Raw genomic sequence first — 27,683 nt, forward strand, 5'->3', positions numbered from 1 at the left:
ATGCCTCACCTTACTATGCTAATTTAACAAGAACACCAAAAATTCATTGGCTATACGTAGTCAGTTGAAGTCAGTAGTCCAAAATCCAGTGACCAGCACTTACCTTTTCTTTCTGTTGATGTTATTTTCACATATTACCAACAACAAGACTCGTGGTACCTTAAAGGAGGTGGATTATTCACTATCAACAAAAACCACTAGGTATAAAATAAGTAAGATACACAGAAGTAATGTACAGTGTATGGAAGACAGCCAATATTTTATAATAACTTTTTATATGAGTATAATCTCTAAAAATATAAAATTACTATGTTGTAACCTGAAGTTATTATAGTAAGTCAATTTACCTCAATTAAAAAAAAACTCTTACATGATATGAAGTTGTACAACCCATTTACTGCTTTACACAATAACGTGTAAATTAACAAAAAAGAACGCTGAATATGATTGCAGGTTGAAAAGTAAACTACCAAGCAAAGTTACTTTGCCAACTAAAACAGAATAAAGAAAGTAGTTGTCTCTGTATAATTATTTCCAATCCACATAAAGAGCACACTGGGACATAACGAAGACACTAATGCCATATTCTCTCTTCTTATTTTAATTTTTTTTCTTTTACATTCAAGAAAATTATTACCACTTGTAACATTAGATACGGGAAATGTCTAGGTGCAAGATGCATTATCCCACTGATTCTCAAGAGTACATTCTGCTGACCTGGGTCACACTGTTCCCTTTCTTCTTTTCTACTCAACATCCATCTATCTTAAAGTTGTCTCCACCAACACCAAAGGTAATCTACCAAAACAACAAATATTTTTTGGCTCAAGTTAATGAGAAATTTTCATTTCTTTCCTACCACATTTAAAGAATTGTGTAATTTCCCTAGAAATCATCATCTATGTCATCATAAGCATCAATTGACTTACTGTAGTAAGAAATATTGATCCATTATCAGACATAAATCATAATGACTGCAAATATTAGACACTTTCATCCTAGCATCAAGAACAAAGAATGGTGTCCTAGAGAACCAGCATGATATGACATGACATAGTGAGGTCTTGTTATAAATGTAAATACATATATATATATAAATTAATACTTGGATACAAAAATAAATATTGAAAAAAGCTAAGTGAATTCATGTAGAAAAAATTTTGAACAGGTAATATTTTAAAAATAGATTTCATAAAACAAAGATGACATTCTGTGTAACAATTACCAAAAAATAATATAATGGAAAATGACATCTCACAAGAACACAATGTTACTATATTAATCAAGAGAATAGGCATCAAATGAAACAGGTTAAATGCTTAGTACTGACACATACCAGGTGGTAGAAGTAAATTGTTTACAATTACAATAATTGTACAATATTCAGATATAATTAAAATTTTAGTGGAAAATTAAGTATTTCAATAAAACTACTCGATATGTAAACCATACAGTTTCAAGACAGGTGATCTCAAGATAATGTCTGTTTTTAAGATATTTCAAATATACAACACTCACTGATATTTTTCACACACCAATTCTGCTCTATCCAGTTCCTCAATGAATCCTGAAAAAGTGCTGGCAAAACTTCTGCAGCCTCAGTGCTATGACAGAATCACCACTGCCTTAATAACGCATCTCTCTCATATGTAAGTTCAGCTCAGACCTGTATTAAGACTGGCCCCTGATGGCAATGGAGGAGGAATAAACGAGGGGAAGATTGATCTATTGCTGTATTAGAAATGATCAGGTTTTATGGAAGAAGTGGTTAACGTAGGAATCCCACTGCATGTATTTTGAGGGAATGCTTTCAGGAAAAACGGCATGAGGGAATCAAAATAAATCAAAAAGGGTGCTAAGCAAGGATGTGATCTCAACCGTAATGATGTTAGCATGATCCCATAGGAAGCTGGAATAGGGCTCTCCAATAGAACTATCTGTGATGATAAAAATATTGTCTTCACTGACTAGTACAATAGCCACTATCCCCATGTTGCTACCTAATCATTTGAAATGTGGTAGCTAAGGAATTGAATTTTAAATTGCATTTAATTGTAATTCACTTAAATTTACATAGCTACTTGTGGCTAGTTACCACATTGAACAACACAGCTATCAAGCATGAGCTGTATCAGGTTTACTGCTACTTTGACACAAAGGCAGCCTTCTGTATATCCCAGATTTTTGCGTCTGTTCCTGGCTGTGGGCCGCCCCCACCAGGTTCAGGAGAATCCCTGACAGTGTGGCTCCCATTCAGCTGGGGACAATTCTCTGAAGAAAAGAATGACTGAGAACAGAGCAGCCAATACTCATAACAAGGACGGTCTGGATGGTTGCATCAGCCAGTAAAAAAGATCTAAGTGGGACACCAAAAGCATTCATCCTACAGAGCCCAGTCATAAGGGTGTGCAAGGATCGAAGAGTGGCCAGTAGCGTCCATTATATTGTCACCTCAGGGCAATCTCATGAAAAATTTTCATTTGCCTCCTTCGCAAATTAAACTAACGGGTTCTCTTTTCTCTTCCAAACTTTTTCCTGTTCAATTGATCTTTGCACTCAGTTGAAGAATCATTTCTCATTAATAAAAATGCAAAATAACAATGCATTGACATAGTCATAAAATGAATAACCTCCTCGTAACAGTCAACCTAGCACTCTGAAGACTCCCTATTTATTTTAGGTTTATTTTTACCTCTTTGAGGAAATATTTTTGTACCTCATTTTGAAACTACAGATACTGACCATACATTTTAAGAAATATTCTTTATTTTCACAGAAAATAAGCTGCCAAGGGAAAAAGTGGAAGCTTAGAGTCTAAAACTTTTACATTCATATATACACTATTATTCTATTACTCAAGTACATGTTTTATTACAGCTAAATATTTTTTTAATTATTTTCCATATGTACTTACTGAGGTATAATGAATGAACTAAGCAGAATGAAATATCTAGGACAAAGTGTTGACCTCTAAAATGAACAATTCAGTTTACTTCTTACATTTGGTAAATTCCTGTAAGAATTTCTGTTCCTTTTGCCAGCTGACATATGCACAAACCAACTTAGCTTTCTGTTTCAAGAATAACTGCAATGGAAAAATAGTCTAATTTGCCAATTCCTAAAGCAACACAGAGACCAAGTTCCATTCTACTCACCTTTATTCATCTTATCCATGGGTCCTAAGCTCTTTCCCTACCTCATTTCCAAGTTACTATCTCTAATACAGTATTGGGGATTGGAACTTGGATATGTAGAATCAGAAAGCAGCTTGTGTGGAGTGAGTGCAAGTAAGCATTGCTTATTCTGAAACTTTCCTTAAACAAGAAGATGCTTTCTCATGATGACCTCAGATATCTCCAAATGATATTGAAGATCTGCATTCTGTGCAGATAGTAAGAAGATGAACAAAGGCAATTCCAAAGTCTCAGTATAAATCTCCTGAATACAATGACCTGGCCCTATGACACAGAGATCCCTGTGGGCAACAGGACAAGGTGGTATGAAACTGCTCTGTGATTGGGCTGGCACACAGAAACAATCAGCCCTGACTGAATTTCTGGAGAATGTTTGTCCTCCACTGTTAATTAGCTGATATCACCAAACTGTCCAGAGATTCCAGTCCTCAGGGGAAAAGAATCTCAAGAAGAATGCCAGAGGGTACCTAATCTCCTCTTTGTTGTGATTCCATGTATTTGACAGAGGACAGAATATTCCCTAGAATTCACAGTCACCTTAGCTCTCATCTTTGAATGACTTAGATGTTTACCAACCACCTAAGATTTTTTTCTCACACTTGGAAAAACAATTTTTACATATAAATATATAATAAATAAATAAGAATTCATTCAGCTACTTCATTTTAAATGTAAATATGCAAATGATTTTCAGTCACTGTAATTCATAACCAACTTCTACAGGATCATACAGCTAATAATTGGGCACATTCTAGTCTTTAAAGTGAATATAATGGGCAGCAACCACTACATTTACTACCAAACATTTACTGTGGCTAAGGAAAAAGAATCAAGCACTGTAAACATTCTTCAGTGTATGCCCCAAACTTTTAATTATTTACTCAAACAATGAAAAGAAAAACTATTAATTTTTAACAAAACTGACATGGTTTGTTTAAATTCAACTAGTCTTTGCATTTAAGTTTCACATGATTTTGGCTCACCAAGATAGCTACCATGAACTATATAAACTGCTAATGTAAAATGGAAGGAAGTCGATGGGTATTATATTTGTAGAAGTCAACTTTGAAAATCAGTTAATTACTTGTAAGCATATATCTTTAATTGACAATATAGGCAACAGCGTTGGAAAGCTTTGGCACTAAACAGCAAATGCAGCCTCAAAAAAAAAACAAAAGTCCCTTTTTTTCAGGTGGGAACACATTTTGTTTCACAGTAAGAGGTGATTGCTAGTTAGCAGTATAAGCTAGGTCAGAGAAAGTCATTTAGCTTTGAAGCATCTTTTATTTCATATGTCATTAGTCAGACAAGCAGAGAAAGCTTCTGTGATTCATTTATATTCTATAGACTACTCTTCCCGATATATCCATGAATTCCAGGTTTATTTGTAATATTCAGCCTAGAGACATATCTCTTGAAAACATTCTTAGATTAGAATATTCTGTTATCTCCCTACTAGTTAAATCCCATCATAATATTTATAAGGAGGTCTAGTAAAGACAAATGCTGCTTACGTCGTGCAGAGGAGGCACAGAATCCAGACCGCTATTAACACTTTTCTTTCCAGTTCACCCTTTGGATAGTAACTTGGCTGTTATCTAGTAATGCTGCCTGCAATTTTCACATTCCTACCTACAGTGTCCTTCACTAAAGTAGTTCTTGGTCATGTGCCCCAAGAGACATGTACAAGAATGCTCATAGCAGCTTTGTTTGTATTAATCAAAACCTGAAAACAATCCAAATGCCCATCAACACTAAAACTGGCAAGCTGTGGAGTATTCATACAACAGAGGACTGAATAACAACCAATGTAAACAAAATGCATCTAAACAAATCAAAAGGCTATCTTTTGCAAAAAAATGTTTAGAAAAGATGCAACTCACAAAATAATGAATCTCGCTACATAAAGTTGTAAAACAAACTGCTGTTTATGAATGCAAACAGGCGTGGTAAAACCGTGGTTATAGGCAAAAATCATAACCAACACTAAAAACAATATCAAAAAGCTGAGTATGACAAAGTTAAGATCACGGAGGAGAAAAGGGGACGCGATTAGGTAGAGGCTGTCAGAGGCAGTGTCCAGGTTTGAGTTAAGGAGGGAGATATCATGACTATTCACTTTTTAATTGCTCTTTAAATTCAAAATGTTTATACAAAGAGACAGAGAAGTCAGACCGAGAGAGGGACAGAGAGACAGAAAGAGAGAGGCAGACTGACAGACAGAAAGACAGACAGGGACAGAGACAGAGGCACAGAGAGAGACAGCCACAGGACATAAGGAACACACATAGGACAGTTACACCCATATTACGGCCATGTTATAGGACAGCATAATAGGACAGGAACACCTCTCCACCAGGTTCCAGGACCCCATCCTCTCTGAACAGCTAGAATAGTGAGGACACACTTTTATTTGAAATGTCTAAATTGCTATCATTCAGTAAATTAATGCACAGGCTATTTCTGGTCTGTGAGTTATTTCAAGCTGTCTGATTCTCTTCCTTAATACTAGTCCTCTATCTGAGATAAGTAGGAGTAAACGTGCAAACTTCCTAAGAAATGCTACCATCCCTGTATAGCTACCATGATTTTGGATATCTGTAGGTACCACTGATAAATGGATAAAGAGCCCAAATGGGGAAAGTGGAAAAGAAAGGATTCAGAAAAAAAGAGAATGACCCGGAAGACAAATCTAGAAGGAGAAATAACAGGAACTCAGTGAGACTTTATATATACCGGGACTTGAGTTAAATGGACAACAAAGACATATACTATAAGTGAAACAGAAGGAAAATGATACGGAAAACAATAAAATGATGGGAAAAGGGATTCTCAAAGTCAGAAACCTCACAATGCATTGAAGTAATTACAAGAGAGATACAATATAATGCCAGACTACAAAGCAAGCATGTTGTTTACTCTATATTGAAAAATAATTCACTTCCTGAAGGGACTTTCACATACATGGTCTTCTTACCCAAAAGATGGGACATATGGAATATACACATTTATAGTTCCACCAAAAGTCAAGCAACAAATCTGCTCACTTTCTATTCCATGTAACAGCCAGTCACTTACCCCTCTCCTGTGCAAGATGTGACTCTGGAGGTTCCCATGTAAGCAGAGTTTCCAGGACTGGAGGTGGACACTACATTATACTGTAAGGTTCTTGAAAGAGTCTCCCAATCTATTTCATCTTTGTGGGCATTTTCTGGAACCTAAAGAAAATCAGGTATAGTCAGTCTTGTAGGGAAATGACTGGGAGCACTATAACCCCAAAACATGTGGAAAGAGCCCAGAGATCACAAGCTACATTTCCATCACCCACTCCCTCCTAACCCGAAGTGGGCAATTGCATATACATGTACCCACCCATTTGCATTAGAAAGCTTCCAAAACTTGGTTTACTATATCTTATTTCATTATTTCACCAAGGAATGAATATTGTTCACGTTGCTGTATATACAAGAAAATATAAAATAGTTTGAATTTCAAGCAGAGACTTTTGTTTTAACAGAAATGAAAATTCATTCTACTTTACTCCCTTTGACACTAAATCTTTCATTGTTAACTAGTTAAACTATGTAAGTTAATGACAGCTTAAATTTGACAATTATAAACACAAAGCTCACAATCACACTGAGGAAAACGTTGAATGTACAGCAAGTTCACTAAAACATTGAGAAAAGTTGATTCCCACCTTTTAGTAACCATTAGTCTCTACCTAGTGAGTGTGAGCTTATTAAAAGGAATGTTTTAAAGAGCTATTTCATAGTTCTTCTTTAGGGAAAGACCATAACTTCAGATTCTGAATATTTAGGTTCACTCTTAGCCCCATCACTTAGAAGCTGTGTCAGTTTAAGCAAGAATTTAATCTCCTTGTAAAATTTAAAAAAGCCAAATTGATAGAAACAGAATAGAATGTAGGTTGTCAGGGGCTGGGAGGTGAGAAAATGAGAGATGCTGGTCAGAGAGAACAAAATTCTAGTTATTAATTAAGCTCTGGAGACATAATTTTTAAAAAGGAATTGATTTTTTAAATACAAATAAAAATTTCTATTCAATAGTTTGAATTGTAAAGTGCTTTAGTTACATTGTATTTAGTTTTTAATAGTTGGTATTTCTATACTTGTTTCAATTTATTTTGTTAACAACCCATCTTGTATTGGTGTTTGAGTTAGAGCTCCCTCTTCAGATATCTTTGCCTTCTTCAATTCCTCTATCTCCTCTTCTTTCTCCCCTGTCCCCCTTGTTTTCTCCCATCTCCTTTCAACATGTTTATTCTTTGCATTTCACTCCTTGTCACCTAGTCCACCATGAAGAGAATGGTTTCTATAAACCTCCAAAGAACATACTTTGTATGTATAGGCAAATATTTACATATACTGTGCATGTATATATAAATGTATGTTTTTGTATGGATAACAAGCCAATCTTTTATTATGAATACCACATAGTATTCTTTCTCCCCTAGTCACTTTACACCTCAGCCCTACAGAAATATTAAGTACACAGTGAACCTAAAACTTTTTAAAATGTTGAGGCATTTTAGACTTACTAAGTTGCTGAGGTTTCCAAGAACATTTATTCTTCAAAAATCAAAGTGAGTGTTTTGTTTTTAATCCCTTGTGAGCACCAATATCTGCCCTGAACATTTGTCCAGACGTTCCCATTTCATACCATCAAAGATTATAAGAGAAATACAAATACTTTCCCTTGAGGAACTGTATGCCAAGTGGAAAAATCTCTGTTCTCTTACATGCAGTAAGAGTATCCTTTATAAGTGAGAAAACATGGTGGCATTTATAATAACCAAGACAATAAATTTATTAGGAAGCCTGGGGTTACAGATGGCCATCTTAAATAATTCCTATATATGACAAATGCTATTCAAATTTCCTACTTGCTATTTTCTTTGTTAGTATTATAATCACGGTCTTTATCACACTATATTTTCCAAAAGACTCTTCTTTGAATGTGTTAAAATTATTGATTTTGAATAATAATTCCATAATCCATAAGCTTGTTGAATAAACTGGGGGGAAACATTTATAGCTCTAATTTTTAAATTATATAACCATATTTGATGCAAATACAAATATGTTGTTCCTTCATTTCCAAGAAGCTCTTACTTTTTTTAAGTTCTTGTTTATTCCTGTTTAATTTTATTGGCTAACATCACCAGAACAAGGTTAATTAATGCAGAAAATAACCACAGCATTTTCATGTTCCCAACATATATGGGTTTGCTGAGTAAGACTGATATGTTTACTTTTTAAATTGATATTTTAAGTTAGGGAATGTTCCTATATATGGGAACAACATGTATGTGCTTGTTTATAACATATGCATGTTTTTTCTATTTATGTAAGCAGGGAGTCATTTAAATTAGACAAATAACCACAGGATCAATAGTAACTAGATCAAAAAAAAGTAAGTGCTGATTGATCATCTTCAATGGGGAAACAAATAGAAAAGAGGTCCAAGAGCTGACTAATCCAAGGAGCCACATCAAGTGGCTAAACAGAATTGGGCTTTAATATTTCCAAAGTGGTGAATTTAAAAAAATGCCCTAAAGAAGAACATTAATTGCTCAGATTTGACTTCCTCTTTCTTGAGAGGAGAATCCTTTTTGTGTACCTACTATGATGAAGCATTAATAAAGCACGTGTATGTTGTCCATAATTCTAACAAATCACAGTAGTATATAAAAATGACAAGTCAATGAGCTAAATAATATCACCCAAGAAAGCGAAATTAGAAAATAATTCAGATAGACATTCTAGACTTCAAGGGTGAAAAATCTAGTAAAGGAACAAACTTAAAAGTCAGGTAATGTGACTCTAGACAGTACTCATAGCATTAGTAGTAGCTTGGCTTTAAAGGCCATACCACATCCATTTTCTAAACAAGAACAGTCTCAATCTCTTTTTAACTAAGTCTGATTTTTTTAATCTTGCAGAAAACATAAGTAGCTACAAAGCACCTCTCACTCCAAAAAGGAGAGAATCTTGAGGACCTCCTTTAATCACTATAATTTTACTTTGTGAAATAATTGTTAAATTCTTTATGTCCTCAATTATGTTTTACATATCATCTTTTGCTAATTCTATAAATGTGAAAACAATGCAATGATGATGTGTTCAAATGGCTTTAAACTGAGATGTCCAATTGATATTCAATAATTATAAATTATCTACATTTTAAAATTGACGAATTGATGCCTGAAACAGATTATAAAATGGTGTGAAGAGAGTAATCTAAACATATATTACCCTTTGAAACTTTCGCTGCATTACAGTAAGTAAAATATATAGAATATAAAATAGGACTTGAGTCATCTACTATTCAGATATAATGTCCTCAAAAGTCATTTTTAAAAAGGAACTACATGGCTCATAAACTTAAAATAACCAACTTTCATACCTTACATCAGTGTTTCCCCTGCTATGTACAAAATTATACATAAGCACTACCTGGTGTTATTACCAGCCAAGGGCTACCATCATCACTTGCAACAGTGCATCACACCCTTCACTCAGTAGTCCTAAGTACAACCTTCTCCAAAATGATGCTACATAATGTGGGACCTAATATCTGAATGGCTTTATCAGGATTAATGTAACAAGACTTTCTTCAAGATTGAAGTCTGTTTTTCCCACAATTTTCTCACCTACTTCTGTGAAAAAGCTCTGGCATAGTCAACCCACTGAATTTTTAATAGAGCCATGATCAAAATGCAATAATTTATGGTATTTTGTGGGGAATTCTTAGAAAATGGTAAAATGTTTGGCTTTTGAAAATAATAAATATAAAGCAGATGCTCCAGGAATACTGAATCAGCATATGTGGAAGTTGAAATGAATCCATGAAGTTCGATTTTGAACACTCACTTTTAAAAGGGAATGAAGTAAAGAAATTCCCTTGAGAGTTGTCAGAGGAAATTTTGGATGACTCATGGGGCACTGATAAAAGAAAACTTCACATGTTGACATATAGGGAAATCATTCTGGCCTACGCATGAATTAAATTGATTCTTATGCTAACTAAAACAGGTTATTTGTTGCCTACCAAACATACATGGTATATCTGCTTTAATATTAAGAAAAGGACTCCCTGACCAGAAATTAAGAATGTCTATGTTAAAAACAAAGATTAAATGCCTGTCTTCCGGGGACACCATTGTTAGTACTCCCATGAGGATAAGACTCCCGTCTCAGGTGCCAAGGCCATGCTGACTCGCTGTATACGTACTGATCTGCATGTTTTTTTTTTATTTAAAGCTTGAATAAATATATCCCTTACTTGTTAATGTTGTTTGTTCTGACAAGATATAAAGCTGTGCTGGAAACTGCTTCTCTGGAGTAACCCTAGAGTAACCTGAGAAATAGTCTTCCAAGCTAATCCTCAGTTTGGCTCAAATGAAACGCTCTTCTATTCTTATTATTGATTATTTATTGATTACTTTTGTCGACAGGACACACACATACATCTAAAGAGCTCTGGCATTCAAAATCCTTCCATTAAACTCTCTTCTTCACCCCATCATCTGGAGTCAGAGTCCTTCCGAAGCACCTTCTTCATTGCTTCCTTCACATCTTTGTTCCGCAGTGTGTATATCAGGGGGTTGATCATGGGGGAAACGATGGTGTAGAACAGAGATGTGAACTTGCCTTCATCCTGGTAGTAGTTGTTCCTGAGCTGGGTATAAGCATAGATGGCTGTGCCATAGAACAGGGAGACCACGGTCAGGTGGGATCCACATGTCCCAAATGCTTTTCTCTGCCCTACAGCAGACTTTATTCTTAAGATTGCCCTGACAATCCGATCGTAGGAGAATATGATTAATGCCACAGGTATAAAAAGAATGATGACACTGACAAAGAAGATCTCTGACTCATTCCTAGTGGTGTCAACACAGGCAAGCTTGAGCAAAGGAGGGACCTCACAAAAGAAGTGGTCTAATTTATTTCTGCCACAAAGTGGTAAAAGGAAGATGAGCACTGTCTGCAATAAGGAGTTGGCAAAACCAACGAGCCATGAAGCAGAAGCCATCAGGGCACAGAGACGAGGGTGCATGATCACTGTGTAGTGAAGGGGCCTGCAAACAGCTGCATAGCGGTCAAATGCCATTACTGCTAACAGAATGCATTCTGTACATCCCGACCCCAGAGAGATGAACAGCTGAACTACACACCCACCGAAGGAGATAGATTTGTCTGCTCCACTGAGATTAACCAGGAACTGGGGAACAATACTGGTAGTGTAACACAGGTCCAGAAAGCTTAGGTTGGAAAGGAAAAAGTACATAGGGGTGTGAAGTTGTGGGTCCACATGGGACAATGCAATGATGGTTGAGTTTCCCAACAAAGTGAAGGTGTAGAAAATCAGAAGAACCACAAAGAGGACTAGCTCCAGTTGAGGCCTGTCAGAGAAACCTAGCAGGATAAACCCGGTGAAAGAACTTCCATTTTTCTGTTCCATCCTTTGTTAGTCAATGGTTCCTGTCAAGACCAAGCATTTAGCAAATTATAAAGGGTAAATTCAAAAAAGTGAAGGGGGTGAAGGGGGAAATCTACCATGTTCAACGACATGGCTATTGGACTTTATATGCAAGTATCTGAATAAATGATGTACTCATTGAAATTGAAGTATCTTATGTCATTTGTCCTACACTATCAGAAAATGTAATATATTGGCATTTAAAATAAGAAAAATCAAATAATGGCCTTGAGTTTCCATCAATCATAGGTATAAGAGGTCCTTTTCAGATTAAGTTTAATAGGATTTAAAGTACTATAATTACATATGTACATTTTAGAGAAATTGTGGATGAGGGTAAAACATAGGAAGATGATCAGAAAGAATAAGAAAGATGCAAAGGGATAAAGTTTATTTTAAATATGTATCTCATAAACCTACAAAACTGGATTTGTACATACCTCACATGAAACAGAATATAGTACAAAATTATCAACAAAATGCATTCAAACAGAAATTTGTGACCTAGAATGTATTGATAGAAAAGATTAAATTACATGCAAAATATCACCAAGAGTGCAGCACATAAACTTTTTGGCAGAATTGTTGTCTCTCTACTCCTAGTAAGTTATATTTGTTCCTTCTATATAGTAGCAAACAATTAAATACTCAGAGCCTGAAAATAACTCCATTCAATTATACTGCTTAATTCTTGCCCTCAAGATACCTAAAATTACTATACCAATTTAGCAAGAATTACAAAAATTTGTTGGCTGTGCATAGTCCATTCATATCAGAAATTCAAAATCCAGCACTTACCTCTTCTTTCTGTTGATTTCATTTTCACATATTACCAACAACTAAATTGTGAACAATTCCTACAGGAGGTAGCATTATTCACTATCAACATTCTAATCAAGATAAATATTTTCTAAAGCTATCCAATCGTGTAATCTATACACAAACTGTAATGCTTTACATCACTCCCTATGATAATTAAACAGATAAATACATAGAGATAAAGATAGATACATTGTCACGGCAATGACAGGTCAAAGGTAGAATGTAAAACTAATTCAAGGAAAGGCATTAAGAAAATGACATTTTGGTGTTATAAAAATATAAAAATGTCCATCTACATTACATTAATTTTATACATGCATCTTTCTAGGAGCTATTTTGAAGCATTAGTTACACTAAACTAAACACATTGCCAGCTCTAAAGTTAGTTGACTACCATTTTCATCCAACTATTTCTTAGCATGGTCAAACACTGACCTAAGTGGCATCAGAAAGTGAATAGTTTAGTTCTATCTAATTCAAACGGTTAGGCATGCAGTAAATTTTTAATGCTCCAAAGACTTCTTATATCTGAATCAGCTTTAGGTGTAGACTCACGGATGTGTGGAAGAAATTGATACAGAACTGGCATAAAATAAATGTTAATCACATCTGAATAAGGGAAAAGTTAGTCGTCAAATGAAAGAAGAGGTAGTGGTAGAAGGGTCCTGAGAAATATCCCTCCATCACTGACATAAGTGTCCTCCTTGTCCCATAATTTAGTTACAAGGAAAGTAAACAACCAAAAAGATCAAGAGTCTTGAAATATAAAAAGCAGACATAATAGGTTAATTTAATATATCATATATGAGAAGGATTAAACTAATCTAACTTTACACTCAATCACAAAACAGTATGGAAGAGCACCAGATCACATAGCTCCCAAAACATTTAATAAAAATTCTCACATTTAAAATTTGAAAAATTAAAGTATCCACAGGTTGAAGGCTGAACTGATGTGCTACTTACAGTTAATAATGCTAATACTGCTAGTATTGTTGAGTGTTTGTTCTATTCTAAAACATTGACATGCATAATCTCAACTATCCCCCCCAAATTTTTTGAAGTTTATTACTTTATCTTTTACATTTGAAGAAATAGACTAAAGTGGTTAAGTAATTTAGCCATGTTCATTGAAATCCTAAATGTTTTAACACAAATCAGGTATCTTTGATATCAAAGTTTGTGATTTTAACCAACACATTACTTTATTGTCAATAAAACGAATATATTAAAATTCAGAGGACTTTGTTGCAGGTGACAGGATGTAGACTTTCACAATATTTCAACCTTCCTTTGATTTCTTACACGGATGTGATCTGTGGTATCCACAAAAAGTCTATGTACAAAAATTTCATAATAGCATTATAAAATTATAAGAACTAGTGTGAATGTGCAACGATAGAATACATTCCCCAACTCACAGCTGCTCAGAAGACCAAATAAAAAGACATGATTCAGTCTCACCCAAACATATGCAAATATTGATGCACTCATCTGAAATCATGAAAAAAGATAAAACCCATCAAGCTGTACAAACCATTTGCTGACTTACAGAATAATATTCACATATTAGTAAAAAGGCCGCTGAATGGCTATCTGACACGTATAAAAATGAATGCTTTTAGGTTGAAAAATAAAATATCAGGCAACTAAAATAGAAAAATGAATACAATTGTCTCTCTGTGCTACAACTGCTTCCACTCCAAGTGCAGAGCACATTGGAAGATAACGAGGATGCTAAGGTCATAGTCTGTCTTCTTCATATCTTTTTTCTCTTTACAATTTAGGAAATTATCCTTTAGTGACTTGAATATTGGAAATTTCTAAGTGTACGATGCACTACCCACTGATCTCAAGAGTACACTCTGCTGACCTGGGTCACACTGTTCCCTTCCTCCTTTCTTACTCAGCATCCATCCTTCCTAAAGATGTTTGCACTGCCACAAAAGATAATCTTTCAAGAGAAGGAGTATTTTTTGGCTAAGGTTAAATGAGAAATTTTCATTTCTTTTCTACAACATTTAAAGAATTCTGTTATTATATTGGGAATCATCATCTATGTTAAGATAAGCACCAACTGACCTAACGCAGTAAGAAATATTGATCTGTATGAGACAAACTACATAAATAATAATGACTGGAAATATTAGGTACATTCATCCTAGCTACAAGAACAAAGAATGGTGTCCTTGGTAACCATCATGATATGATATGATATAGAGAAGTCCTGTAATAAAAATTATATATGAATTAATACTTGAATACAAAAAATAAATAACTGAAAAAAGCAAAGTATATATATATATATATATATACACATATATATATTTATATATAGAAAAGATTTTAAATAGGTAAAATAAAAATGAATAGATTCTATGAGACAAAGGTGATATTCTGTGTAATAATTATTAAAAAAGGATATATAATAGGAAATGACATCTCATAAGAACACAACTTTTTTACTGTGCTAATCAAGAGTGCAGGCATCAAATGAAGAGGTTAAATGCTTAGTACTGACACATATCAGGCGGTAGAGGTAACAGCCTACAATTACAAAAATTGTACAATACTGACACATAATATAACTAAAATTTTAGTGGAAGAATAAGTATATCAAAAAACTGATGCTCAGTATACAAACCACACATTTTAAAGAAAAATCTCAAGATAATGTCTGTTTAAGATATTTCATAGAATACAATAGTCACTGACATATTTAATGTACAAACTCTGCCCTGTCTAGTTCCTCAAGGACTCCTGAAAAAGTGCTGGCAAAGTTTCTGCAATTTCAGTGCCATGACTGAATTGCTATTACTTTAATAATGCTTCTGTCTCATCGGTCTCAACTTGCCAACTCCTAAAGCAATACAGAGACTGAATTCCAGTCCACTCAACTTTATTCACTTTATCCAGATGTCCTAAGTCCGTTCCCTACCTCATATCCAAGTTCTTACCTTTAATACAGTGCTGGGGATTGGAACTTGGATATGTAGAATCAGGAAGCAAGTTGTGTGGAATGAGTGCAAAGGTTGATTATCCTAGCATTGGAATATCCTTAAATTTTTCTTAAGCAAGAAGATGCTTTCTAATAGTGACTTCAAATATCTTCATGTGGTACCCAAGGTCTCCATTCTGTCTAGGTGGTAGAAAGATGTAGGAAGGCAATTTCAAACTCTCAGTATTATTTCTCAATATAGTGTCCCGGCCCATTATGAGCAGCATAAGAGGGTGGTACGGAACTGCTCTGTAGTGGGGGTGGAGGTGTACAGCGGGAGAGACATGCTTAGCATGCTTGAGGTCCTGGGTTCAATCTTCAGTACCTTCATTTAAAAAAAAAAAAAAAAGAAAGAAAGAAACTGCTCTGTGACTGGGCTGGTGAAACCTGTTTACCTGGCTAAAGTCTCTCTGGGGAATGTATGTCCTCTACTGTTAATTAGCTGATGTCACCTAGCTGTCCAGAGATTCCAATCCTCAGGGAAAATGAATCTCAGGAAGAATGCCAGAGGATGCCTAATCTGCCTCTTTTATAATTTCTTATATTTGACAGAGGACACATAATTCGTAGACTTCCCAGTTGTCTTAGCTCTCATCTTTGAATGACTTAGAAATTTTACAAAACACTTACGATTTTTTCTCACAGTTGCAAAAAAAAAATTGTACATATAGAAATAAGAATTCATTTGGTTACTAGGTCTCAAGAGACATGTATAAGAATTGTTCATAGTGGCATTGTTTATATTAACTAAAGCCTGAAAACAATCCAAAACAAACACCTATCAACACTAAAAAGGGTAAACTGTGGACTATTCATACAAGAGAGTACTATCCAACAACAAATATGAATCAACTACAGCTAAATAAAAAAAAAAGAGTTTATTTAGCTGTTCTCTTACAGTATCTACCTAAAGGCCAATTAAGTTTTCCATGATAGTTTATTAGCAAGGCTCCATTGGCCTTTACAATATATCCATGGTTTAAGTGGCAGCTATAAAGAACAAATGCTTATATACACTGAAATGATTACCTCTAAAGAGAATTCTGGGAGTGAACGTCAAAATTTTAGCTGTATTGTTTACATTTTTCAAATAAATAAATAAGTGCACTGTTTAAACTTAAAAAAAAAAACTACAGCTAAATAAATCAGAATGATGTCCTTCTCACAAAAATGTTGAACAGAAGGTGCAAGTCACAAAGTAATCAATCCCTCTACATAAAATTCAAAAACAGGTAAAACTGTTATTTCTGAATGCAAACATGGGTAGTAAAACTATAGCTATAGTAGGAAAATATGGTCAAAACTAAAAATAATATCAAAATGCTTATTATAACAAAGTCAAGAGCAGTGGGAAGAAAAGGGATGCAATTGGGTAGAAGCTGTCAAAAGTACAGTCCACGTTCTAGTTCACAAGGGTGGAGATATCATGACTATTCCCTTTTCAATTATTCTTTAAGCTGAACATATTTTATACATAGAGAGAGAGAGAGAAAGAGAGACGGGGTTGGGGGAGACACATCCAGAGAGAGAAAAACCGTCAGAAAGAGACAGCCAGAGGTCATAATGAGCAACACATATGACAATGTTATACCCAATATTATACCTGTGGTAATAAAAAAGCAGAAAGCAAAGATGTTATAATTAAAATAATATAAATTATTAGAAGGATTTTTGGAAAAGATCAATATGGCTGATAAAATTACATTTGGAAAAGCTAAGTTTAGACAAAAAAGAAAAATGATTAGGAATTTGTAAGGAATCAGATAGGTAGACTGGAAGGAATACAAGTCAAGGAATAATCCCTACTGATCTTAAGGAAAGCAATATCAGTGAAAAACAAAAACAAAAACAAAAACAAATACAAAAACAGGAATACTTCTCCACCTGGGTCCAGGATACCATGCTCTCTGCAAAGCTAGAATAGTGAGGACAGCTTTTTATCTGAAATGTCTGAACAGCATCATTAAATTATTGCATGGATTATTACTGGTCTCTGAATTGTTCCTAGCTCTCTGATTCTCTTCCTCATTATTTGCCCTCTATCTGAGATAACGAGGAGAAAAAATTAATGCTACCACCCATGTAATGTTGCCTTCCTTTTGGATTTCTGTGGTTACCACTGATAAATGAATAAAGAGCCCAAATGAGGAAAGGGAAAAGGGAAAGGCTCAAAAAAAGGGGGGGGGGGAGGAAGGGGGAGATGGAGAAGACAAATCTAGAAGGAGAAATAACAGGAGCTGAGAGAGACATTAGATATATGCAAGATTTGAGTTAGAGAGCAGAAATATACACAAGTGACAACCAAAGGAAGATGACAGGGAAAACAGTAAAATGATGGGTAAAACAATTCACAAAAACTGAAAAAGCTCAGAATGCACTGAAGTAATTACTAGTGAGGTAAAATATAGTGCCAGACAACAGAGCAAGCATGTTGTTTAACTATTCTGTACTGAAAAATAATTCACTAAGAATAGAGTGGAGCAGAAATATTCCCCAGTTGTTGATAAGCTACAGTACTGCCTAGGGTGGGCATGGAGGAGCTTCAAAGAGGGACAGACACAGAGACAGAGGCAGACAGAGAAAGAACCTTCTTTGAGCTACTGCATTTTCAGGGTCTTTTTGCTGTAACAGCTTAGCCTTTAATTCAACTAACAGAGTTTTCCTCTCACCTCTCTGGATTTTCCTCCCAATCTCATTTAGAGTCTTATAATTCTCTACCAGCCAATCATTAAATGTTGAAGCGCCTCAAACCTCGGTGTTTGGTCCTCTTCTTGCTCTAAAATCTAACCCCAGGTAATGCCTTTCATTGTTATGGTTATGTCACTGCCAAAGCCCATCAACAATTCCCAGGAAATAAAATAGAATCTGGGAAATAAAGTCAAATTTTTTTCTTCCTTTTGTGCTTGGTCTCATTTCACTTGCTCATAGGGTGCTGTGTTCAGAGGCCTTGCATTGACACCTCAGCTCGGGGGACCGTGTGCAGAAGTGCTGCACACGACACCACAATTCAGGAAGGCTGTAGTGGGCCGTGCACAGAGACACTGCGCCCGCGAGCAACACACCTGCGCCTGCCCTGAGAACCCTGCCCCGCTCCCTTCACGTGATCCCTGTAAAGCCCCACCTGCTTTATGTCCTATGGGACAGAGAATGTACTCTAGGGTAGGAGCTCACACCTCTCCATTCTTTGATCAAAGAATAAAACTTTCCTTTGCTTCTGAACCGAACTCCGTGGCCCATTCTATTGGTTCAAATGACACCAGGCAGGAGGACCCTTGTTAGGGCCTGACTTGAAAGGGTGGGTAACAGTTACAAATGTTTTTGATAGGCAAAAACTCCAAAATTTGTATTTATAATCAAGATTATTTTTATCGGCCCCCTGAGTCTGTGTCATAGCCTAGGTTTTCCCAGAAAACAGGGCTTGAAACAAAGGCTTATGCACAAGTACTTAATGCAGAATGGGATACAGTATCATGAGTGAAAGAAGGGGACAGAACAGGGAAGAAAAGTGGGCTTGTCGAGGATACATTATCAACTTTGCCATCAGTATGGAGTAATTGGGTGCTCCGTCACATGTCTCTCCCTGAAGCATATCTTAGTAGACATCCCAACAGATTTCTAACCCAGGAGAAAAAAGGACAAATAATCTACCCATCAGCTCTCATTCCCCATTGGTCAAATTATCACTCTGAAACCCAACAGTTCCATGTATGGTCCTTGGTGACAGACCCCTCTGTGACCCCACTTATTGTTGCTTGGGAAAAGAGCTTATAGAGATACACTGTGACCTCCTAGACCCTTCATGTGGAACAAGAACAGGCCTTAACAGTTTATATTATCAGGGTAAAGAATGCAGAAACAAAGACAGGACAGTCAGGCAGGAGAGTAGCCGTAACTTAAATAATAAATCAATCACAAGGACTTGGAAATCTGCCTTCACCATATGAATAACCCAAGTCATCCTACTAGAGGATGAGACCACATCAAGGAGACGGCCAGTTATGGCCCTCCTAGACCAGTAAGCCCTAAATAGACCCATTAGCTAACTAACTGCAGGCATTTGAGTGAGTCCAGCCAGGACCAGAACAACTACCCAGCTAAGCTGAAATTGCTGACTCATATTATTGTGAGATAAGTAAATGATTGGTGTTTTAAGCTAGTAATCATTCGAGTGATTTTTTTTCTTTCTTTTTCTTATTTCTTTCTTATTTGTTCTTTCAGGACCTCTTGGGAGAGAGATATGCTACAATTCTTCCTGGAAGCCTATGAACAACTTCCAGATCTTTTAATTCCGAGTCTCCTAGGGAATTATCTGCCAGGTACATCATCCCCAGGGTTGCAACTGGGAAATCCACAAGAGGGATGAAGTAACTATTACTGGAGTTGAGAGAGCTTATCAGGATTGGGTTCCCAGAGGTTAAAAAGAAGCTATAAATTTCAATGTAGGGGAGTCCTGAGGTCACTCCAGTTCTCCCTGCAGCAGATATAGCCTCCCCAAGAATCAGCCCATCCCTCATCCTTGTATATCCTAGGGGAAAGGCAACATTCTCCCTTTTCCATTTTTCCCATTACCCTCGAGGGAGACTTGGAAGTTAAAGTCTCTTTGCAGAAGGTTCCTGTTATGAGCATCTGGTAAGTGCAATGGGAAGTGAGTAGGTTTGAGAAAAAAGGAGAAAGTCTTGTCTTTATATTTTTTTCAATCTTAGTGAAAATTTTATGATTTTTACACAGTTATAGAATTTACTCAGCTCATTTCATGTATTTTTCATTGTTTTATCATGTTTCCAAGAGTGAAAACATTTTGTCCTATGGAAAATTGAGGGGAGAGGTAATGTGTCTTCTGTTATGTACACTGCCACCACTCATGCACTAATGAAATCAATAAATGTTTACAATTATGCATCCAAGGTATATTCACATGAATATAACTCCTTCTTTCTGTCTCCTGTAGATTATTGAAAAGCTCGTTCTGCTCCCTCCATAGTATGTGTTTCCTGGAAGATTTCCTTCATACATTCTCTGTAAATGAATGTTTCAAAATTCAGATCAGTTCTTAAACAGAATCAAAGAGCTTAGGATAACAGTTAATAATAGGCTTGAGCGCAAATGAAATAGTAGGAAAAAAATGTAACTACCATTGAAAGAATTGGGTAAATGAGGTTTAAAATGCCAATAGGTATGAATTAGGCCAATGGGTACGAGCTTAGCCCAAGCTATGAACAAAAAAGAAGGAACCTCTGTCTTCAGAACAGAGTTTAGGAAGAATTCAGTTTGGTAGGGCAGGGAGGTCAAAGGCGCAAAGCTGCAATGGTGGGAGGGAAAATAAATAGGGGAAAATCCCTTTAGTTGGTCAAAGTGATTAAGGCATGAGTCAGAGTTGAAGGACGGCACTATGTGGTTCTCTACCTTCTTCTGCAACTCTACTTTGTTCTTCCCTCTCTGCAGCCAGGTTTCCTCTATTATTCAGTCCACACAGCATAAAGTGGCAATAACTCAAACTCTAAATTTTCATATCTCCTCTGTCCAAGAACTTACCTACTTCACCTGGCCATTCCTCCACCATGCCCTAAAAGCCCTGAGTGAAAGGGCAGAGATTTTGATGAAAGAAGAAAGACGGTTACAGGGACCATTTTCTCTTGGAGATTTCCCTTCAAGCAGAAGTGAAGGATCTACACACTACAAGTAGTTACTGTCAAGGTAATGAGGCATTCTGCAACTTATGTGCAAAGTTGAGAAAGACACTGGCACTTTGGACTCCAGAGAACCCGCAGCTACATGAGCATCAGTCACATTAGCAGCTCTGAAAGCATGAGTGTCCCGATACTGCATCATTTTTGTCAAAGCAGGCAGAACAGTAGTGAGAAGCAACCTAGATCAGAAGGGGAAGAAAGTAGAGGATTCCATCCACCAGGCAGAGGGCAGAGAGCTCATGTGAGAACTTCCTGCGAACCCTAAATAGAAATGATGGCTAATGATAAAAGCAGAGATTTCTGTTGTGCCAGCGCAAATGTAGAGGTAGGGGAAAGCACAGCAAGAAGAAACCTTCCAAAAAGGAATGTTAATAATTTTCTTTCTTCTGCTTCCTGAAAAGCTCAGAGCCTGCCCTCCTCCTCATCTATGTCCACTTGACATTCCACAGTGAAAATCTTGTAGTCTCCACAGCTGTTAGAGAACACTTTTCCAACTAACATTTTTGAATGCCCTCTTCATGGCAGGAGCATGCTAAGTGATGCGATACAAGTCTAACCTCTGTTTCCTGAAACCATAGCAGCCTGTAGGCTCAAGAGTAGGAATAAACAGCAGGCTTTTATTTTATCTATTATTACAATCCCTGCAGTCCATGGAAAATTGCTTTAATTATGTCTGGCAATTCTCAGGAAGTTCTCACATGAGCTCTGTGTTCTCTGGAGTCCAAAATGCCTCTGCCTCTCTCCACTTTGCATATATGTGTGTAGAATACTCCTCTCTTCCATTCAGTTTCATCATTCAGTCACTGAAAAAAATAGTCCAACAGAGTCCCTCCATTTTCTTTAGTTTCTGCCCCTAGATTCTCCATCCCTTTGGCTAAGACACAAGACAGTGGGGCTGGGCAAAGAACCAATAATAGAATCAGAGATGGTGTTGTCTTGCATCTTCCGGCATGTAGCTCATTCCACCAAAGTATCAGTCTGTCTTCATAAACAAATATAAGTCTTTGTTTATAAAACTGGGTTTCCCTACACAAAGGTGAATAAGATTCAGTCCATGTGCTCTCCAAAATATCTTAGAAGCAAGGAAGAGTCACGAAGACAAAACAACAAATACATAAATATTAATATTTATAGATATTTATACCTTCTATATTTATATAATTATATATTTTATATATTTATATATAATTTCAAATGCTATATATAGCCTACAATAGAAGTCACTATACAATATACAAGGACACATATTTCTATCCCATATAAGAAAAAACTTCCTAAGGCTTTAAAAAGTACATTCATTTATTCAACAAATACATATTGATTGCCTGCTGCATGTCAGGCACTATTCTATCCATACAATGATTTTTTTAACATAAAATTTTTGTTTTTATAAACTTTCCATTTTATTGATGCAGATTAGAAAATAAATATAGAATTATTTTTTGAGAAACAAAAACATCCCTCACAGTAGTGAGTGATATGAAGACAAAAAGCAGAGCAATGCAATAGAGAACAACTTGTGGGAAGCTATAAATGGAGTAGTCAGAGAATTTCAAAATGGGAAAAGTCAGATAGACAAAAAGTTTCAGTGTAAATCAGGAAATTATAAGGATGGAAAATTTAGCATAGTAAGAGATGAGACTAGAGAGGTGGAAGAGGATTATGAAGAAACTTGTATGCCACAATAAGGAATTTGGAATTTGAGTTGAAGACAATTGAAAACCATGGGAAGTTTTTAAGAAGGGAAGTGAGAAAATTCTTGTTTTTAGAAGGATAATTCTTTAGGAAATACAAAAGAAAGATTGAAAGTGGAAAGACTATAAGAAGGGAGACCAATCTGAGGTTTATTACAAGTACTCAGATGAGAGATGGTGAGAGTGTGACACAGGCAGTATAGTTAGGAATGAAGAAATATAGACGTGAGAAAAATCAGATCAACAGGGCTTGGTCATGAACTAGATGAGTCAAGGATAATTCTAAAGCATCTGGCTTGGATTTAAAGCTCCTTAAGGGTAAAGACTGTGTCTTTCTTATTCACCACTATTTATCAATGCTTAGAACAGTGACTTAGTTGTGGTAGATGTTAAAAGTATATTTATTTAATAATAATATTCTTTCTCCCCAAAAGTAATATCAACAGGGCTTAGGTAAAAGAAAGTCTGGAGCTGACTCCCAAGTGTTCTTTTCTTGAATAATTAGCTACGTTGTGCTGCTGTTTATTGACATAGGGTACACAAAGGGAGGAACAGTCTTTGTTCAGGGAGAATACGATTAATTCAGTTTGGGAAGTATGAGAAATAAGGTATCTATGACATCCAAGTGGACATTCAAAGAGCACTGGGAATTGGAGTCTGAATGTGAGAGTTGCACTGGAGAAACAAATTTGGAAGAGACTGGCGTATAGATAGTATTAAAGCCATGGGAGTGAATAGACTCATCCAGGAATATGTATAGGATGAAAAGAAAAAAAGGCATAAGACAAAAACCAGAGAAATGCCAACATGTAAGGGGCTGTCAAAGGACATGAATTCTGTAAAAGCAAATGAAAAAGGAATGGCCAGATAGATTGGAGGAACTCTTAAAAATAAATCCAAGGAGGAAATGAATTTCCCAAGGGAGAATTCTAGGTCAAACAATATAACGACTGAGAATATCCATTGGGTTTTTCAAGACTTGAAAGAGCAATTCATTGGAGTTGCTGGGGCAGATTGGCATGAGAAGGAAATAAGTGGGATGTGAGGAAGTCAATTCTGTAAGGGGTTGTACAGGGGAAAGAAAGGTCAGGAAGTAGCCAGAGGTAGACATGGATCTGGAAAGGAACGTCAAACATGGAAGAGACTTAAGCTTAAAGTATGGGTGCAATAAAGCAGGAGAACATTTAAGTTATAGGAAAGAGAAGCTGAGTTTTAAAAGAAGTGGGAAAGGATGAGATCACATGTATAAGTGTTAACTTTTTCAGGAAAGAAGGATATTGCTTTTGTTGTAAACAAGAGGAGAGGGAAAAAAGGAAGGATGAATAGAGATGTGGATAGGTTTTCTGCATTTTGTCAGGAAATTGGGCACATCCATCTGATAGTGGTTTCTGTTTTCTCTGTGAAACTACAGTAAGTGCAGTAAGTGACGTGAAGGGACATGATGGAGTAAGAAGTATGAGAAAAGAAAAAAAGATTTAAAACAGCCATTTTGGAGACTGGGAAAGAAACCTACCTTACCCCTATTCTGGCTTTGTCAACTATGGTTTGCATTTACTGAGTAATCATTATTTGCTAAGAGTTTTGCACACATTAACTCATTTCATTTTCACAACAACCTTTAAAGTGAGTACAATTGTTACATACGAGAAAACTAAGATTTAGAGAGATTAAGTGACGTGATGTCTGGTTTCAATGTGGGCTAACTTCAGCGCCCACACTCTCCAGGATCTTTTCTATCTCTCAGAGAGTCCTTCATTCTTCTGAAACGATCTCATCTGTCTATGTGAATATCTGTTCTCTTAATTATTTTCTATGATAATATTTTTCCTCCACAACCTTATTCCATGTTTCTTGGACCAGGAACTCTGTCTTCTATTACATAGCGTTTTCTAAAACTCCAAGAAATGCAAGACCCAAAGTAATAACGATATCTTAGAAACATGAAGCCCATTTTTGTAGTTATGGTTAAAATATTACAAAACCATTAAAAGAGAAACTTTTAAATCAGCCCCCTCCCCATTTTGGCATAACTTTTTCTCTGTGTTCTCCTTTAGTATTACCTATATGTATCATATAACTACATGTGTTATATAACTTTTTTAATTACTTGTAAGTATTTTCTTACGGTGCTCATAGTCTTCCTGTAAACTATTTTTTGGAGGTTTAACTTTTTACACTTGTCAAGCACTTTACTATATTTTTCTTTTGCATCTTAAAAAGATAAGAGAGTTTATTTACTTTTTATGAATCCTAAATGGTAGATGTCTGACTTATTTCCAAGAAGAATGGTTCATATGGTGTTGGAAAAAACTTGGAAAATTTTCCTCACTTAAATCTCAATGTTTGGCATGGAGTCATTTAGTGTGTCAGACTCACAGATACCTTCCAACACAGCCAACAGTCAGGCAACCACACAAAATGTAGAATGTGCAAGAGTTGGTATCAACATCAAAAGTAGGAAGACAATCTTTGCCCACTGCAGGGAGAAGTACAGAGCTCCCTTGGAAATCTTGGATGAGGTGAGGTTCCAGTAAGGGAGGATAAATGAAAAGACACTGACGAAATGGAAAGAACTACCCAATGTCCAGTAAGGCTTGGGAGAGAGCATCAGAGAGGAGGTAGGATGGCCTTAAGAGAAAATATTCAGTAAATGGGACTAGACAAGGTGAGTATGTAAAAAATAAAAGGGGAAATTTTTTTGTCAAAAGTATTTCATCCTCTGGGTCTTCATGCAGATAGATTCAAGCAATGGAAAAGGAAAACCAAACAAGTGTCCCTGAATTTCTCCTCATGGGTTTCTCGAGTTGGCCAGAGCAGCAGGCACTCCTTTTTGCAGTTTTCCTGTGTGTCTACTTAGCAGGGCTGTTTGGAAACTTACTCATCTTGCTGGCCATTGCCTCAGACCATCGTCTCCATATACCCATGTATTTCTTCCTTGCCAATCTGTCTGTGGTAGACCTCTGCCTTCCTTCCTCTACCGTACCCAAGATGCTATTAAACATCCAAACACAGACTCGATCCATCTCCTATCCTGGCTGTCTGGTTCAGATGTATTTCTGTATGATGTTTGCCAACATGGACAATTTACTTCTCACAGTGATGGCGTATGATCGTTATGTGGCCATCTGTCACCCTTTGCATTACTCCACCATTATGACCCAGCCCCTCTGCATCTCTCTTGTGGGTGTAACTTGGGTAATTGCCATCTTGAACCCCCTCTTGCACACCCTTATGATGACCCATCTGCACTTCTGCTCTAATAATGTCATCCACCATTTCTTCTGTGATATCAACTCTCTCCTCCCTCTGTCCTGTTCTGACACCAGTCTTAATCAGTTCTTGGTTCTTGCTGTGGTAGGGCTAATCTTTGTGGTACCTTCAGTGTGTATCCTGGCATCCTATAGCCTCATCATCTCTGCTGTGATGAAAATCCCTTCTGCCCAAGGAAAACTCAAGGCTTTCTCCACCTGTGGATCTCATCTTGCCTTGGTCATTCTTTTCTATGGAGCAATCACAGGGGTTTATATGAGCCCTTCATACAACCATTCAACTGAAAAAGACTCAGCTGCATCAGTAATTTTCATGATCGTAGCCCCTGTGGCGAATCCTTTCATTTATAGTCTACGGAACAACGAGCTGAAGGGGGCTTTAAAGAAGGCTCTATGCCAGAGCAAGATCTCCCAGTGATTCACACTGGCCGAAAGGAGTTTGACAGAAAGCAAATCCTAATGAGATCATTATTTTCATTTTCATCATAATCACAAAGTTGTTACTAAACACCTAATCAAACTTGGCACCTACCTAAGTTTGCTACAAACTCTAGGAGTGGCATAATTACAGGCCTTATCCATTTAAGTTCCCTAAGATATTAATGATGTGGGCAAATATTTATATATAAAGTCCCTAAAAATCACAATACAACTATGTAATTGACATCTGAATGCATCATAAAGACATTACAGATGGCATGGGAGAGCATAATAATTCTCTTCATTATTTGCTATTTATTTCCCTTTTATTATTTATTATTTATTTAAAAGGACTGTCCCAGAATGGACAGGAATAGGTAGCCACATTCTCATGCATGAAAAACAGCAGAGAATAAAACTGCTATGTAATGAAAGATTCAAACCATAACTGCAATGTGAGGTCAAAAAAAGAAGATATTGTTAAAGGCTTAAGAGGTTAAGAATAGCTTCAGGGGGAAAACAGCACTGTAATCTGGTTCTTGGCCAGAGATAGTTACATAAGAATGATAAGAATATTCAAAATATGTGAGGAAGGTATAGCTCAAGTGGTAGAGTACGCTTAGCATGCATGAGGTCCTCGGTTCAATCCCTAGTACCTCCTCTAAGAATAAATATATAAATAAACCTGATTACCTTCCCCCACAAAAAGAGAAAACAAAACAAAACCAATATGTGAGGAAGATTTGTAGGTAAGAAGGACCATGGTATGTATGAGTAAATGTATTGAATAAATTAATCTTAATGTGGTAAAGGGTCCATATTAGGGATTGGTGAGAAAGAGGGATGGATTACTTCTCACCCCAATGTTTTATATTTGTTCATGTTTTATGACTATATTGTATGCATTTCCTATAATCTGTCTTTATTCTCTTGTGTAAAAAGCAGGATTTATATCTATTGTCTATGTATATATCTAGGTATCTTCGTGATAGTCTACAAAGAACTGCCTGGGAGGCTATTAATCGTCATTTTAAATTTTAAAAATCTGTGTCATTTACCCTGAAACATGCAAAGAGTTGCCTACATGAGAAGTAGAC

The 27,683-nt window shown here is 36.2% G+C and overlaps 2 protein-coding genes and 1 non-coding gene across 3 annotated transcripts in view; 1 reads left to right on the plus strand and 2 right to left on the minus strand.

Annotated features, from left to right (window-relative positions):
- Positions 1-27,683, minus strand: part of LOC105084566 (uncharacterized) — a 47,700-nt gene that overhangs the window by 16,721 nt on the left and 3,296 nt on the right. Inside the window, exon 2 of the transcript XR_010376729.1 lies at positions 6,273-6,412. This is a non-coding gene — a transcript (uncharacterized LOC105084566). The remainder of the gene's footprint in view (positions 1-6,272; positions 6,413-27,683) is intronic.
- LOC105084560 (putative olfactory receptor 2B8) lies at positions 10,643-11,693 on the minus strand. Its single transcript, XM_010974704.3, has one exon. The coding sequence runs from the start codon at positions 11,676-11,678 to the stop codon at positions 10,740-10,742; it is 939 nt and encodes a 312-aa protein (XP_010973006.3). The 5' UTR covers positions 11,679-11,693; the 3' UTR covers positions 10,643-10,739.
- Positions 25,646-26,677, plus strand: LOC105084583 (putative olfactory receptor 1F12P). The gene has a single exon (XM_010974724.3). The coding sequence runs from the start codon at positions 25,646-25,648 to the stop codon at positions 26,582-26,584; it is 939 nt and encodes a 312-aa protein (XP_010973026.3). The 3' UTR covers positions 26,585-26,677.

This window comes from Camelus dromedarius, chromosome 19, assembly GCF_036321535.1.
Source record: "Camelus dromedarius isolate mCamDro1 chromosome 19, mCamDro1.pat, whole genome shotgun sequence".
In the NCBI taxonomy this organism is placed as follows: Eukaryota; Metazoa; Chordata; class Mammalia; order Artiodactyla; family Camelidae; genus Camelus; species Camelus dromedarius.